The 12,642-nt window shown below is 35.4% G+C and overlaps 1 protein-coding gene across 2 annotated transcripts; it reads left to right on the top strand.

Annotated features, from left to right (window-relative positions):
* The first annotated feature begins 7,960 nt into the window (after nucleotides 1-7,960).
* On the top strand, nucleotides 7,961-11,311 carry LOC128526796 (claudin-18-like). 2 transcript variants are annotated; one of them, XM_053498948.1, is made up of 5 exons: nucleotides 7,961-8,304; nucleotides 9,634-9,798; nucleotides 9,894-10,026; nucleotides 10,132-10,239; nucleotides 10,354-11,310. In XM_053498948.1, the coding sequence occupies exons 1-5, from the start codon at nucleotides 8,085-8,087 to the stop codon at nucleotides 10,493-10,495; spliced, it is 768 nt and encodes a 255-aa protein (XP_053354923.1). In that variant the 5' UTR covers nucleotides 7,961-8,084; the 3' UTR covers nucleotides 10,496-11,310. The 2 variants fall into 2 exon arrangements, with proteins under 2 accessions (XP_053354923.1, XP_053354924.1); XM_053498949.1 differs by lacking the exon at nucleotides 7,961-8,304 and adding an exon at nucleotides 8,848-9,204 and having other exon boundaries at nucleotides 10,354-11,311.
* Nucleotides 11,312-12,642: the final 1,331 nt, after the last annotated feature.

Genomic DNA, 12,642 nt, shown 5'->3' on the forward strand with positions numbered 1-12,642 from the left:
TCACAAAATGTTGTCTTCTTCCAAGCATTTGTCACAGTTATTTGAAAAACCTGAGTCATGCAGGGGATATATATATATATATATATATATATATATATATAAGACTTTAGACCTTAGTTTAGAATTTTTAAGACGATATGTATACATCAATGTTTTCATTCTGACCTCGGAGTAATCACATTTCTAATTATTGATGTTCACACACGCATCTTATGAGTGTGGTACAACAGTGCAGTGAGTAGTGTTGATTCTGCATACTGTACCTCCAGGACTCCTGATTTGATCCTGATCTTAGGTTATTATCTGTTTGGGAATGCATTTGCTCTCTCAATGTCCATGTTGGTTTCTTTTGGGTTCAATATTTTTCATATTTTGCCCAATCATTCTTAAAGGAAGCAAAATATTGGGTCTTTTTATTTTAGGGTATTATTAAAGGTGTTATTGTTAGCACTAAGCCAAAGTATTTAAAGAGTAATATTGTAAAAACATTAATTAGTTAGCAGTTAAAGCAAGAGATGATTACCTATGGATGTCATGAGTATCAGCCAGTACAATAGATACTAGAACACTACAGTGAACCAATAATGCATTTTTTGTCATTGACAGCAAGATCTGTCAGCTTGTGTGATAGCAATTGAACCTTGTATTACGAGCATAATTCTTTCTGAAAGTGGGCCTGTATTTCAAAACAGTTGTAAACCAAATTGAATTTTTCCATTTAAAAAAATGAAAACTCAAATTATTCATTCCACAGCCCAAAAAAATAAATTCATAAAATTCATAAATTAACCTGCACTTTACTTTAAAAAAAATGTAAAAATAAATCCTGACAGATAAGTGTTTCTGTTCGCCTGTGCGTGCAGACGCTGTGTGTGTTTGTGTGTGTGTGAATCGAAAGTAAGCTCCCCTCTCCCCCTTCTTGTCTTACACAGTACCTCTCCTCCACAACGGAAACACTGTTTTATCGAAAAAATAAACAAGAAATTTCTCTAATGATATTTGAATGAGCGACACACTAACGGAGTCACTGCTGTAAAGTTAAAATTAAAACAAATTAACCTGCACTTTACCTTTGAAAAGAATCACTACAGAGCAGTGTTTCTGTGTAGAGCAGAGAGAATGTATGTGTGTGTATTTGTCTGTGAAGGCAAAAGTAGGAGGGGCCTGTGTGTGTGGCACGGTGTCCAATGAGCAGGCTGAGCCTTGAGCAAAGAGAGAAAGTGGATTTTTAACGTCTCTAATGAGACTTGCTTTTGCTTTACACACGCGCATACTGTACAGACACAAAATACAATGTGTTATACGTGCTCACACGTGGTCACAGTGTTATAGTAAACAGTACATGCGTGCACGGATGTTGATTATACCAGTGAGAGACGCGCACTAAGACCCAGCAGGGAAGACAATTACCCATAATTCCGCAGCGCAAGCGAGAGAAAAACATACATGATGCAATACATGGTACTCAGGACCAGTGAACCAAGACTGCTTGTGTATTTCCATTAACAATATTTTTACAATAAGGTGTTGCTATTGGTATATGAGACTGAGATAAGTTTTGTCTAGGCCGGTAAGTATTCCACATGTAAACAGACGCATTACAAAACTAACCAGCAGGCCTCATATCATCAGTTTCGAAGGTGACTCATTGATACAAAAATTAATTCACAAAGCCTCTCTCCAGGTCTTCTGGAAAGCCAAAACAATGAGCATAGGCATTTGCCTAAAAAAACATGCCGTTCATTTGTGCAAGCATGTATTAAAAACACTTTTTTTTTTTTTTTTTTACATCTGGATACAGGAGTATAGTTCATTTTCCTTGCTGTCTTAGTTTTGCTTATAGCATTGTATCAAAACAATGTATTTTTCATTGGACTAAAAGTGGATCCATTGAAGTAAGAATTTACCTAAGATCACACTAACTGGTGCATTTTTTATTTACTTGCCATGAAGTTCAGGTTGTGTCATGGATGAATGCTGAATATTTTGAAATAAAGCAATCGGAAAAATACACAAAACAATAGTTGACTACTATATGTGACTTGAACAGACAAACAATGGTCACCATTAAATAAAAATACATGTGCACTGTCATTTTATTCCTTCGTGCACTTTTATAGCTGACCGAGAAGTAAATCAAGTTTTAAAATATTTAGTTTTTATTTTATTTCTGATGATTCTGTTTAGGTTTAGTGCTTTTTATGATTTCCCCGTTCATATACAAAGAAACATAAAAATACAAAACAGTGAACATAGTACTGTACAGTACATTTCTTTTTCTGAAGCAAGTCTTAACACAACATTACCACTAGATGGAACCTTTTCAGCTGTAGCCTATAGAGATCAGCTACATTTATGAACGGTTCTTCAAAAGATTTTTGCTGTTGTTTGTTATTGTCCTCAAATGATTCTAACATGAAAGCCACTTAGCTACAGTAGGGATACATTGTGCTGTAGGGCTCTGGACAACTGCAGAACCCTTAGGAATTTAAATGTTTTGGGGTTTTTTTCACTCTAAGAATGTAATTTTTATTGATGAGAACTTTGCATTCAGTAATTCAGAGCACATCGCTTATTGTACTATTAGAAGCTCTAAAATTTATCCCTACAAGTATTTTATACCCTTGCCTTGTTGATGGCTTTTGCCTAACTTCTGCCTAAACTGTTCATTTACATTCGTCTGTTGCTTCTGATTAGCTAAATGACATTACTAAGTCATGATGTACTTGATTTACACAGTTTAATTCAATTCAACTCAAGTTAACTCAACTCAGTTTAATTCAACTGTATAAATACAGTAAACATTCCTGCTTTAAAATTATTGTATGAGCGGCGTTCAAGTCAAACCTGTACTTGTGATAAGATTTCTCTTAAATGAAGGCATTAAGTTGGTGGTTACAAATGAGAATTTGTAAAGTGATGAGACTTTTAGCCGCAGTAAAGCATTTAAATAGTGCAAACTTTTAAAAAAGGCTGTATGTCCATTTATGACGATTCCAGCTGAGGTGGCTCAGAGTCTGTTGCAGTTGTTTTCTGAACATTCAGCAAGGGTAACACCTGATCCTTAATAAACACCAGATGAGTTTTCGCCAACCTGCAGAAAAGAATCTGTGAGAACTGTACACATAATCATTCACAAACACCACTTGCACATTACGGGAACTCGACTGGGAGTTATTGCAACATCCCCCTACAGTCCAGACCTCGCTCCAAGCCATTTCCTCATGTTTGGGCCATTAAAGGAGTTCTCAGGAGACATTACAGCAGTTCTCTTGAGCACATGCTTGGGATTATTGTCTTGCTGGAATTTCGAGTGGTAATTAAGTATCAAGCTACAAACTGAAGACATCACAGTCAGATTCTTCTCCAAAATACCTTAAAATTTTTAAGAATCACACGCTTAAAACTCTCTACAGTGGAAAAAACATTCCTATAAAAGGACTAAGCCACCTTCATGCATGCTTGGAATGGTGTTATTTTGTCATTAGATTTAACTTTGTAAGACATAGTTTATCCATGATTTCCAGTTTGGTGTCATTACTCTTTATGTGCTTCTTGGTGGAGACTGGTGTGTGACAAGGTGTCTAAACAATAGCTTAAACATTTTAGTGTCCATCAATTCCTTTGTATACTTTCTTCAGGTCATATTATGCAGCAGTTTTTCTTAGCTGTTCTGTTCAAATGACGTATTTCTCTTGGTAAACTTCTTGCTATTACTTCTACACCACAGAATGAGATCTCCATGCTGGTCCAGGAAATCTAGGAACATCTGGAATTTTTAGTGTAGCCAATAACTTTTTAATGTAACTAAATTATTTCTTCTTTCAGTTTTTTTTTCTTCAGGTAATTTTTTTCTCTTTGCCAGAAATGCATATGTGGAATATTTGTCAAATATTTAATGTCTTCAAAAAAGTGTTAATTCATAAATTGGTATCTCATGCGGTGAAATCATTTTGAGTACAAGTGTGTGTGTGAGTCAGCTTCCAGTGTATATTAGCCGACTCAACGACTTTTCTACAGGCTGTGTGAACATTCCTTACAGTCCACATCATGAATAGAAAAAAATTTCACCAAAAATTCTTTAAGTCAAAGTGGCCTTCTTCCAAAACTAAATGAAGAACATAGAGAGCCTCCTATTTTATAGTTATAACCATCAGTAAATTCCCAGATTTTCTAGTTGTTCTCAAAGTTGTATAACTTTTCCTGAAGTTCAGACATGATGAAGTCAAGCAGAAAGCAGTGAGAGTATGGGTCATCAGGATAAAAAAAATTACATTTGCTGAAAATATAAAAAAATAAGGACCAATTCTAAAGTCAGGGGAGGATAAAAATAACACTTTAAAGATGGATTTGTTTGTTGCAAAGCACAACATGTGCCATTATCCTGTATGTTGGTTTTATAACCAGTCCATCCTGAGTGAGGATCTTCCAACACCCAAAATACAATCATACATTGCTTAGAGCTACTTACAGGGAAATGAAAATGCACTCCCTGTTACCATGTGTTCTGTAATGACTGTGCCCTCTAGTGGAAATGGAGGAATAATACAAATGACTCTGTGAGTATTGTGAAGGGGAGTCATTAAGGAAGTAGGACGCATATCTGAAGGTGAAGGGCTCTAAATGCCCCCCATTTGTCACCATTTTCCCAGAGATCCTTTCATCTTGATCCTCTCTCTGCTGCCATCGCTAATGGACGTCCAACAGTGATTGCAGGCGCCCAAAGTATGAGAGCGAGAAAGGACACACTGAATCTTTAGCCCAGAAACTTTTTTTATTTTCCTTTGTAGGGGTGTAAGAAGCTGTTCAGAGGTGTAGCAGGACAAACAAGCGGCAGCTGCTGAAAGGGTGGCAGTAGGCGGGATGTGTTTTGTGTGAGAAAGGGGAAATGTATAATTCAATATTTAATCTCATTTTGAGATGAATTGACACCGATAAGAATGGCAAGGTAACCTGTTCTGTTGACAGAGTGATAAGAACCGGTACAGTATTCACTGTATGCACAGGACCTGATCCTTCTGCTTTGAGGTTTCTGTGTTCAGCTTGTGTAATTACTCAGCTAAAGGGCAGGGCTGCTCACTCGGTTTCAGTTACCCCTGAAAATGATCAATTCTATTATTCATTTCAGTTCGTCTGGACCTGGATGGATGGAATCAAAATTGTCATACTGGACCAATAATCATCTTGTTTATTTGTATTTTTTTCTTAACTAAATGCTATTTTCCATCAACAGTTCAATGGCTAAATCCAATCTTTGTGGTTTAAGAGATTGCTAAATATCACACAGTGATAATAAATCAAAGGATTTAAAAAGTTTTCTCCAGAATGTGAAACAAATTTGAATTTTAAAAAACATTAGATTTCTTAAATTGTTTCAACATGGTAGCTATTATTAAGCAACTCTATTAACAAAACATACACCAGTTGACCATCACAATCATTTATGCTGGCTGAACATCCGATTCCAGATTTAGTCTTAAGTAACCTCCACTCTGGGGCATTATTACTACATTTATATTTACAACATTTGCGAGAAGCCCTAATTCAGGGCAACTTACATTTCATCTTATTATACATCTAAGCAGATGAGAGTTAAAGGCCTTCATCAGGGGCAAAACAGTGGCATCCTGGTGGTGCTGGGGTTTGAACCTGTGACCTTTTAATCAGGAGTCTAATAGCCTTAATCCCTAATCTCTGTATCACTCGATGTTACTAAAACATCTTTCCTGTGCGAGTGTCTGGCGGAACGCCATTTCCTCACTACTCCTAACAATTTATGACCTATTCGGAGCTCTCCTACATTTTGGTGGAGATGGAAGTGATTTCATATTTTAAGAATTTTGATAAATAGCTCTTATTCCTATTCCTAAAAGAAATACCACCTAGACAATTGTGTCCTCTGTGGCAACAGTTTAGGAAGGCCCACATACTGTATAGCCATATGTTCCAAACACTGCATCTGAAAGCCTTTATCATCATCATCTACCAATCTGACCAGGTGTCCACTTTTAAACATATAGTAAATTTAGACCAATGTAGTTTAGATCAAAGTCAACAGACTTGATATTGATTGAAAACAATGTATACAATATAGGGGGCTTTAAATTAAACTAGGACTTTTAAATGTTTAGAATAACAGAAAACAGTTATAAAAACTATACTTTATGAATAGTGCTTGCCAAGTAAAGTACTACTATTAATATCTCTCAGGCTCTCTATTTTATTTTTTGTTTCTTCTTACATACCAAAGTTTGCCGCATAACTAGTCCCATACCTTTTGTTGACAATTTTTTTTTAAAACTGAGATTTTTCTACTTAGTTTTTTAAAATAATTCTGTCCACACAACCTACGTTAAAAAAATATCTTCGTCCACATGAAAAACGTTAAACACCCTGTTATGTGCTGTTACAGTAGGAGCGCTTTGTAGTTCATTTAGGCACCTCTGTAACGTAATTTGCGAGTAACTGCATGTGTATGTACACGCATGTAAAAAGTCCAGTAAGCAACGTTAACACAGTCACTAGTTTACTGTACATCCACTATTTAAATCCACCACTGCACAAAAATCTACTTATTTAACGCAGCTTAAGGCAGCTAATAAATGATTGAATGCAGAGTGGCACAGCAGGTAGTCCTGCCAACTCAACTTCCAGGTCCAGGGGTCTATCCAAAAGTCCCTATCTGCTGAAAAAGCTAAGCTTTCATTAAATTCAAGTCTGTGGAAACATAAGAAGTGGTGGAAAAATTGATGTAATCTGTTGTGCAGTGCACGGTGGTGTAAAGCTAATCTGCAATGTGCTGTGGGCCTTTATCTTTATTTATAACCCAAGAATCTCACAAACATCTTTTTAAGCTACATTAGCTAAGGAAGCATTTCTGACATTAGCACTAATTATCTAACCACCTTGATTATAAGAAATAACACTAAAATCATTGTTCGCCAAAAGCACAAATTTGAAGTTTTATCACAAAATTGAAGTTTTGTTTTTTGAAACGTAACAACTTCTCAGAAGGTTGCTGGGGAATAACATGCAATGCATCACTTGTGCTCTTGTGAGTGAGTAATGTAGTATCGACCAGTGTTGGTTTCAGTTCACAACAATGACATCTGTGTTTACATTTGTTGCATGTGAGAAAGCATTGCTTTTTTTCATGAAGCTGATATGACTCTATGCCACACCTCACCAGCAAACGTCCATTTCTGTAACTAGGTTAGGTGATATAGTGAAAGAACACTACTACTCTTTGCTACACTTTGTACAATAACGCTCCCCTTTACTATTATAATATATTCTATGAATATTAATAAATTAAGCTATTTATAACTGAACATGTTTCAATGTTTTAAGCTCTAGTTTCGGAGCAGATGGTTTTTAAACTGTTAAACATTGCACTCTGATTGCCTAAAGAGGGGAAAAAATATTTCTTCTTTGTGATGTGTAAAGATTATGGCAAAAAAAGGAACAGCGCTTACAACATAGTGATATAATAATGAAAAAAAAAATCAAAATGTATAGTTATAAAGTTTAAAACAAAATGAAAAACAGCAAACAGCAGTTAATACCAATGACTCTATGTGTTTATACAGTACCTAAAATTTAGAAACGATTATAACTTATAACTTGTTGTAGAATAATCTAAGATTACAACTCTTAGATTTTTTCAAAATTTTGTATTCATTCTCTGTATATTCGGAATTGATTCTTCAATTTCTTTATTTAAATTTTTTTAAATGCCACGTTGATTTGTTTGTTTTTTCATGAAGGAACAAAATTGCAGACAAGAAGTATCATAAACATAGAAACTTCCTCCCGAGTAAAATTACTTCGCACTTTTGCTTATCTGAGTTTCGATACGGTTTGACATTGTTCCGTGCAGCCTTTTTCTAACTGTTACCCCACAAGTCCCACCCTATCCCCGATGGAGGTGGAAAAACACACAACCTGACAAAGAGGTGTAGTCATAACTAAGGTCAACGTAATCAGAGTTAGAACATTTTACATAGACTAAGGCTGGGTTTAGCAGCAGCTGTGCTAGCTTTTAGCTTTAACTGTACAACCTTTGAGAATTGTGAGCAGACACCATGGCGGTGACATTGTGCCAGGTGATGGGCTTTGTGCTGGGCCTTTTGGGACTGGGGGGTGTTATTGCAGCTACTGGCATGGACATGTGGAGTACGGAGGATCTGTACGACAACCCCGTTACATCCGTCTACAGCTACTCGGGACTGTGGAGGTCGTGTGTAAGACAAAGCTCAGGATTCACTGAGTGCAGACCCTATTTCACTATCCTGGGACTTCCAGGTAATGTTTTACAACTCCTTAAATTCAGAACATTTTAAATGCTGGGACACATTTGAGGCACTCTGACTAGGAAATTATACTCTAAAAATGTATACAGTATTGTTGGATATATTGCTTACACTATGCCATTAAGTATTGATGTATGTAACATTGTCCATGTGTCAAAAGAATTAAAACATTTACAGGTTTTAATATTTTTTAAAAAGAATATCATCTAACGATTAAATTATCAGGCATGGCCAATAATATTATAATTAATAACAACCTACATATCAAATAGTCCTAAATTCAAATCCTATAAAATTTTACATAAAATTATCTGACATTTTCATTTTAAAAAAGTAATTGCTATCTATATTTTTTGGGTCGGTGCATTTGCCCCAATTATTTAAGGCAAAAAAAAAAAGTCCCGTGTGGTCAACTGACAACCATAAAGCGGTGAAAAATGACACTATTAAGTATTAAGAAAAAAGACACACCCATAATGGTTCATTTGCGGAAACAGTGACCCAGAACTGTCACCCCATACCTCAATCTGGGAAAGGCACACATGAAAATTTTGTGCAAACATATGATACGGCCATTAGATACACACTGATAAGAAGCTGCTGTTCCTGTTTTAACCAAGTGCTTAGTGGTGGGCAGAGACTGGACAGACGGGCATCAGGGCCAAGTCACAAATGGCTACATTAATGTTACAGCTAGTGGGATTCATGTTGTCTATACTGGGGACATTTCTGATCAGCTCTGCAACAGCTTTGGACATGTGGACTATTGAAGACCGTGCATTTACTCTAGTAACCAGTGTTTATGCATACCATGGACTGTGGAATTCATGTGTGGGGACAGAGTATGGTACCACTCAATGTCGGCCATATTTTACTATTTTGGGGTTGCCCGGTGAGTTAAAAAAAAAAAAAAAAAACAAGGGTAAAGAAATATCAAAGAATAGTATAATTTAAAAACTTGTAGAAAGACAGAAGGAGCACAAATTAACGGCGCCATTTTTCTGTTGAACATTTTCCTTTCTGGGTGTGACCCTAGATAAGATACTTTTGTTTTACATGTACAGAATAAAAAAGTTTAAACATATTAAAGCCTGGAACTATATTAAAATTGTTTCTTATTTTTAGGGCTCTATGTATTTGTGTCATATGTTATTAATTTTATTTAAAAAGTCATTTCATACATAACATGAATAGAATTTGTGTTTCAGGAGGCAGAACAGTTTTCAATGGCTTTCTGGTATATGATGTAACGAGGGATAATTACATGTTTTATTATAATATTAACTCTAGTTTCAATCTTTGTCCCCTAATTGATCCTCAGGCCTCTTCCAAGGGGTGAGAGCGCTCATGATTGTGGCCATCGTTCTCGGGGTTATCGGAGCCCTCATTGCCATTTTTGCCCTTAAGTGCCTCAGAATGGGCAACATGGAGGACCGTGTGAAAGCGACCATGACGCTGACTTCAGGGGTCATGTTTGTTATTGCTGGTGAGAAATGTTTATTTCCAGGCATCAATATTTTATTCTCCAACCTATTATGAATTCATAAATTGTTAATGCACGTTACAATTTCTTCTCTCCAGGGGTTTGTGGCATTGCTGGAGTTTCCATCTTTGCGAATTTGATCGTGACCAACTTTGCGCTCACTACCTTTACCTCACCTAATGGGTTGGGTCTAGTTGGCTCTGGTCTCGTTGGCTCACCTCTTACTCCAAGGTAGAGGAATGAGACACTTTAAGTAATTGGTACAATTCTGTTAATTATGTTTAATCCCTAGTATTACCATCATTATAATGTCTTGATTACTGATGCGTCTGTCAGATACACATTCGGCTCGGCCCTATTTGTTGGTTGGATCGGAGGAGGTGTTCTGTTTGTCGGTGGAATTATGCTGTGTTTGGCCTGTCGTGGACTGATGCCTGAGAAACGGTGAGTTTTAACTCCAGTTACAGTAATCTCTTTACCATCTCGGACATTACACAATGGAAAATAAATTACTAGTTATATTTATTGTTAAAACAACTGTCATGATCTTGGTTTTAGCTATGAAGGAACGGCATACAAACCTGCTAGCCAGAGTGCTATCTACAGATCAGAAGGCTACAACAAGCCTTATCCCAACAGCTCCTACAAGGCACACAGCATGGAAGGCAGACAATCTAACCAAAGATTTGACTATGTGTGAAAGTTGCTAAAGGGCTTGCTGGATTGATGACCATGGGATATTTATACTACTGGTGTAAAGAGAAACAGAAGCGACACAATGACGCAGCAGTATGCCTGTAATTGTAATAGCATATACAATATGTAGCCCATAACAATTGTGTAACATTTATATATTTACTGTATAAAACATCCATAAACATAATAATAAAGTTTGTAGTAGAGTTAAACCCCTGGTTGAAAAAAATATTTTGGTTTTATAGACTGAAGTTTACTCAGTACCCAGGTCTAATTAGAAAAACGTTTCCTCATCCTTTTTTTTGTAAAGAGTGTATTTTCTACTGTTCGCTCTAGTTGTGTTTCTGGGTTATTAGAAATTTCTGTTTTAGTAGGTTTTATTTTAGTTTATGATATGTCAGTTATTTTTCTGTTTAAATGTGAGTTTTATTCTAGCCAGTGATTTTTGACAGGAATGAAATCATGCAACATATACTGTAGCAACACATAAGTACAGAAGTGCATTATTTAACCTGACTAAAAATTATGGCTTTTCAGGTTTGGGCCAAATGTGTCCTCTGTATGTTTTGGTTTAAATCATTGTTGAGATACTACTGTGCTCTGGCCTTTAGACTAGGATTATCATATTTTTATCATTCTATAGGGACATGTGGGACAGGCCAGCTCTTTGCTTATTTTCTATTTGAGAGTTTGATATCTACAATCTTATTTACTATGTTTAAACTAAGTAACATTTTCTGTTAGTAAAATAAAACTATACAATTCCATATACAACATTCTTTTTACATTTGTTTTACATTTTATCTTCTGCAGCTATGCGTTGCTTACATTTAATAAATAAAATGCTACAAAACAACCATTTATTATTCAATTTAATGTCTCATTAATCATACAATTAATGGAGGCTTATTGCAATTCACATAACTTCAATAAATATATTTTATAGTTTAGTTACAAAATTTTCCTCATACAACACGCATGAATATACACTTCCCTATACTATTTCACCTACTAAAATACCAATCTAAAAAAGGACAAATTAAAATTCCTTTTTGGCACCAAATCAAAGCCAAAAGTGCACGCCTTCATGGTGACTCCATCGATCAATGCAGGAGTTAAGAATAAAAGCATTATTCTTAAATGAAAACATTAAAATCCCTAAGTGATAAAAGTGTTCTGTACCTGAGAAACAGTTTCTAATTTATCACACAAAAACAAATTACAAAAGGAACTAATAACTATTTTAAAATGACAACAGACTTCAAAATAGAGAACATTAAAAGTTAAACACAAAGACAGTGGAAAAGCAGCTGTCTTAATGCACCAAAATCAATAAAAATAAATGAAATTAATAAAAGTTCTTAGCTAGCAGTTTAATAAAACAATTATAACTAATAGTTCCAGTCCACTAATTTGATTAGACTAGTGTTATTTCAGGATTGCTAATGTTTACTGTAACCTCACTGGTGCATTTCCACTTACCTATGTTTGTTATTATAAAATCCAGTTCTGGCAAAAGTTTGCTATGTTTAAATACAGGCTGTCAGTCATTCGAGGCAACCCACAATCCTCTATCCAGCTGCAGTTTCTTTGGGAAAATTTTATTTCCTACTTGTAAAAATTGTTGTATAAAATCAATATCACACTCTACAGGCTGTTTTGCTGAACATCAGCACAGGTGTGTTAAGCTGTGGCATCATTCCTGTAGCCCAACGACAGCCATGCCGACATTTAATACGACACTCTACTCTTTACTTGCTCGTGCAACACTGATTAAATAAATGAAAATTTCATCTTTAGGTTTTGTGTTATAACTTTTCACATCCTTTCATTTTGCAAGTACTGTAACTCAATAATTCTATTAGCCATTTAGGGCAGCTATTTTACCCATTATTGTTAAATTATTTTTCTTATCCTCAAATGGCTAATAAAAATGCTTAATAAAGTATTCTCTAATTTATTAAATCATTTAAGCCATTTAAGGCTGACATTGTTCCTACTATTTATTAATAGTTGTTACTGTATTTCAATAATTAAATCATTACATGTTATTTCAGACTAAGCATGTTAAGCACTTAAGGATTTTAAGTGACTTGTTCCCCTTTTTTCATTAAAAAAAGTGATAATAATTGTTTATGGAAAAACCACAAA

Source organism: Clarias gariepinus, chromosome 6, assembly GCF_024256425.1.
Source record: "Clarias gariepinus isolate MV-2021 ecotype Netherlands chromosome 6, CGAR_prim_01v2, whole genome shotgun sequence".
Taxonomy (NCBI): domain Eukaryota; kingdom Metazoa; phylum Chordata; class Actinopteri; order Siluriformes; family Clariidae; genus Clarias; species Clarias gariepinus.

Excerpts from the sequence above, each read along its gene's own strand:
- LOC128526796 (XM_053498948.1), top strand. The coding sequence starts at position 8,085 with ATGGCGGTGACATTGTGCCAGGTGATGGGCTTTGTGCTGGGCCTTTTG. Across the intron at positions 10,027-10,131 it reads GGCTCACCTCTTACTCCAAG|ATACACATTCGGCTCGGCCC; the intron begins GTAGAGGAATGA and ends TGCGTCTGTCAG. Across the intron at positions 10,240-10,353 it reads GGACTGATGCCTGAGAAACG|CTATGAAGGAACGGCATACA; the intron begins GTGAGTTTTAAC and ends TCTTGGTTTTAG.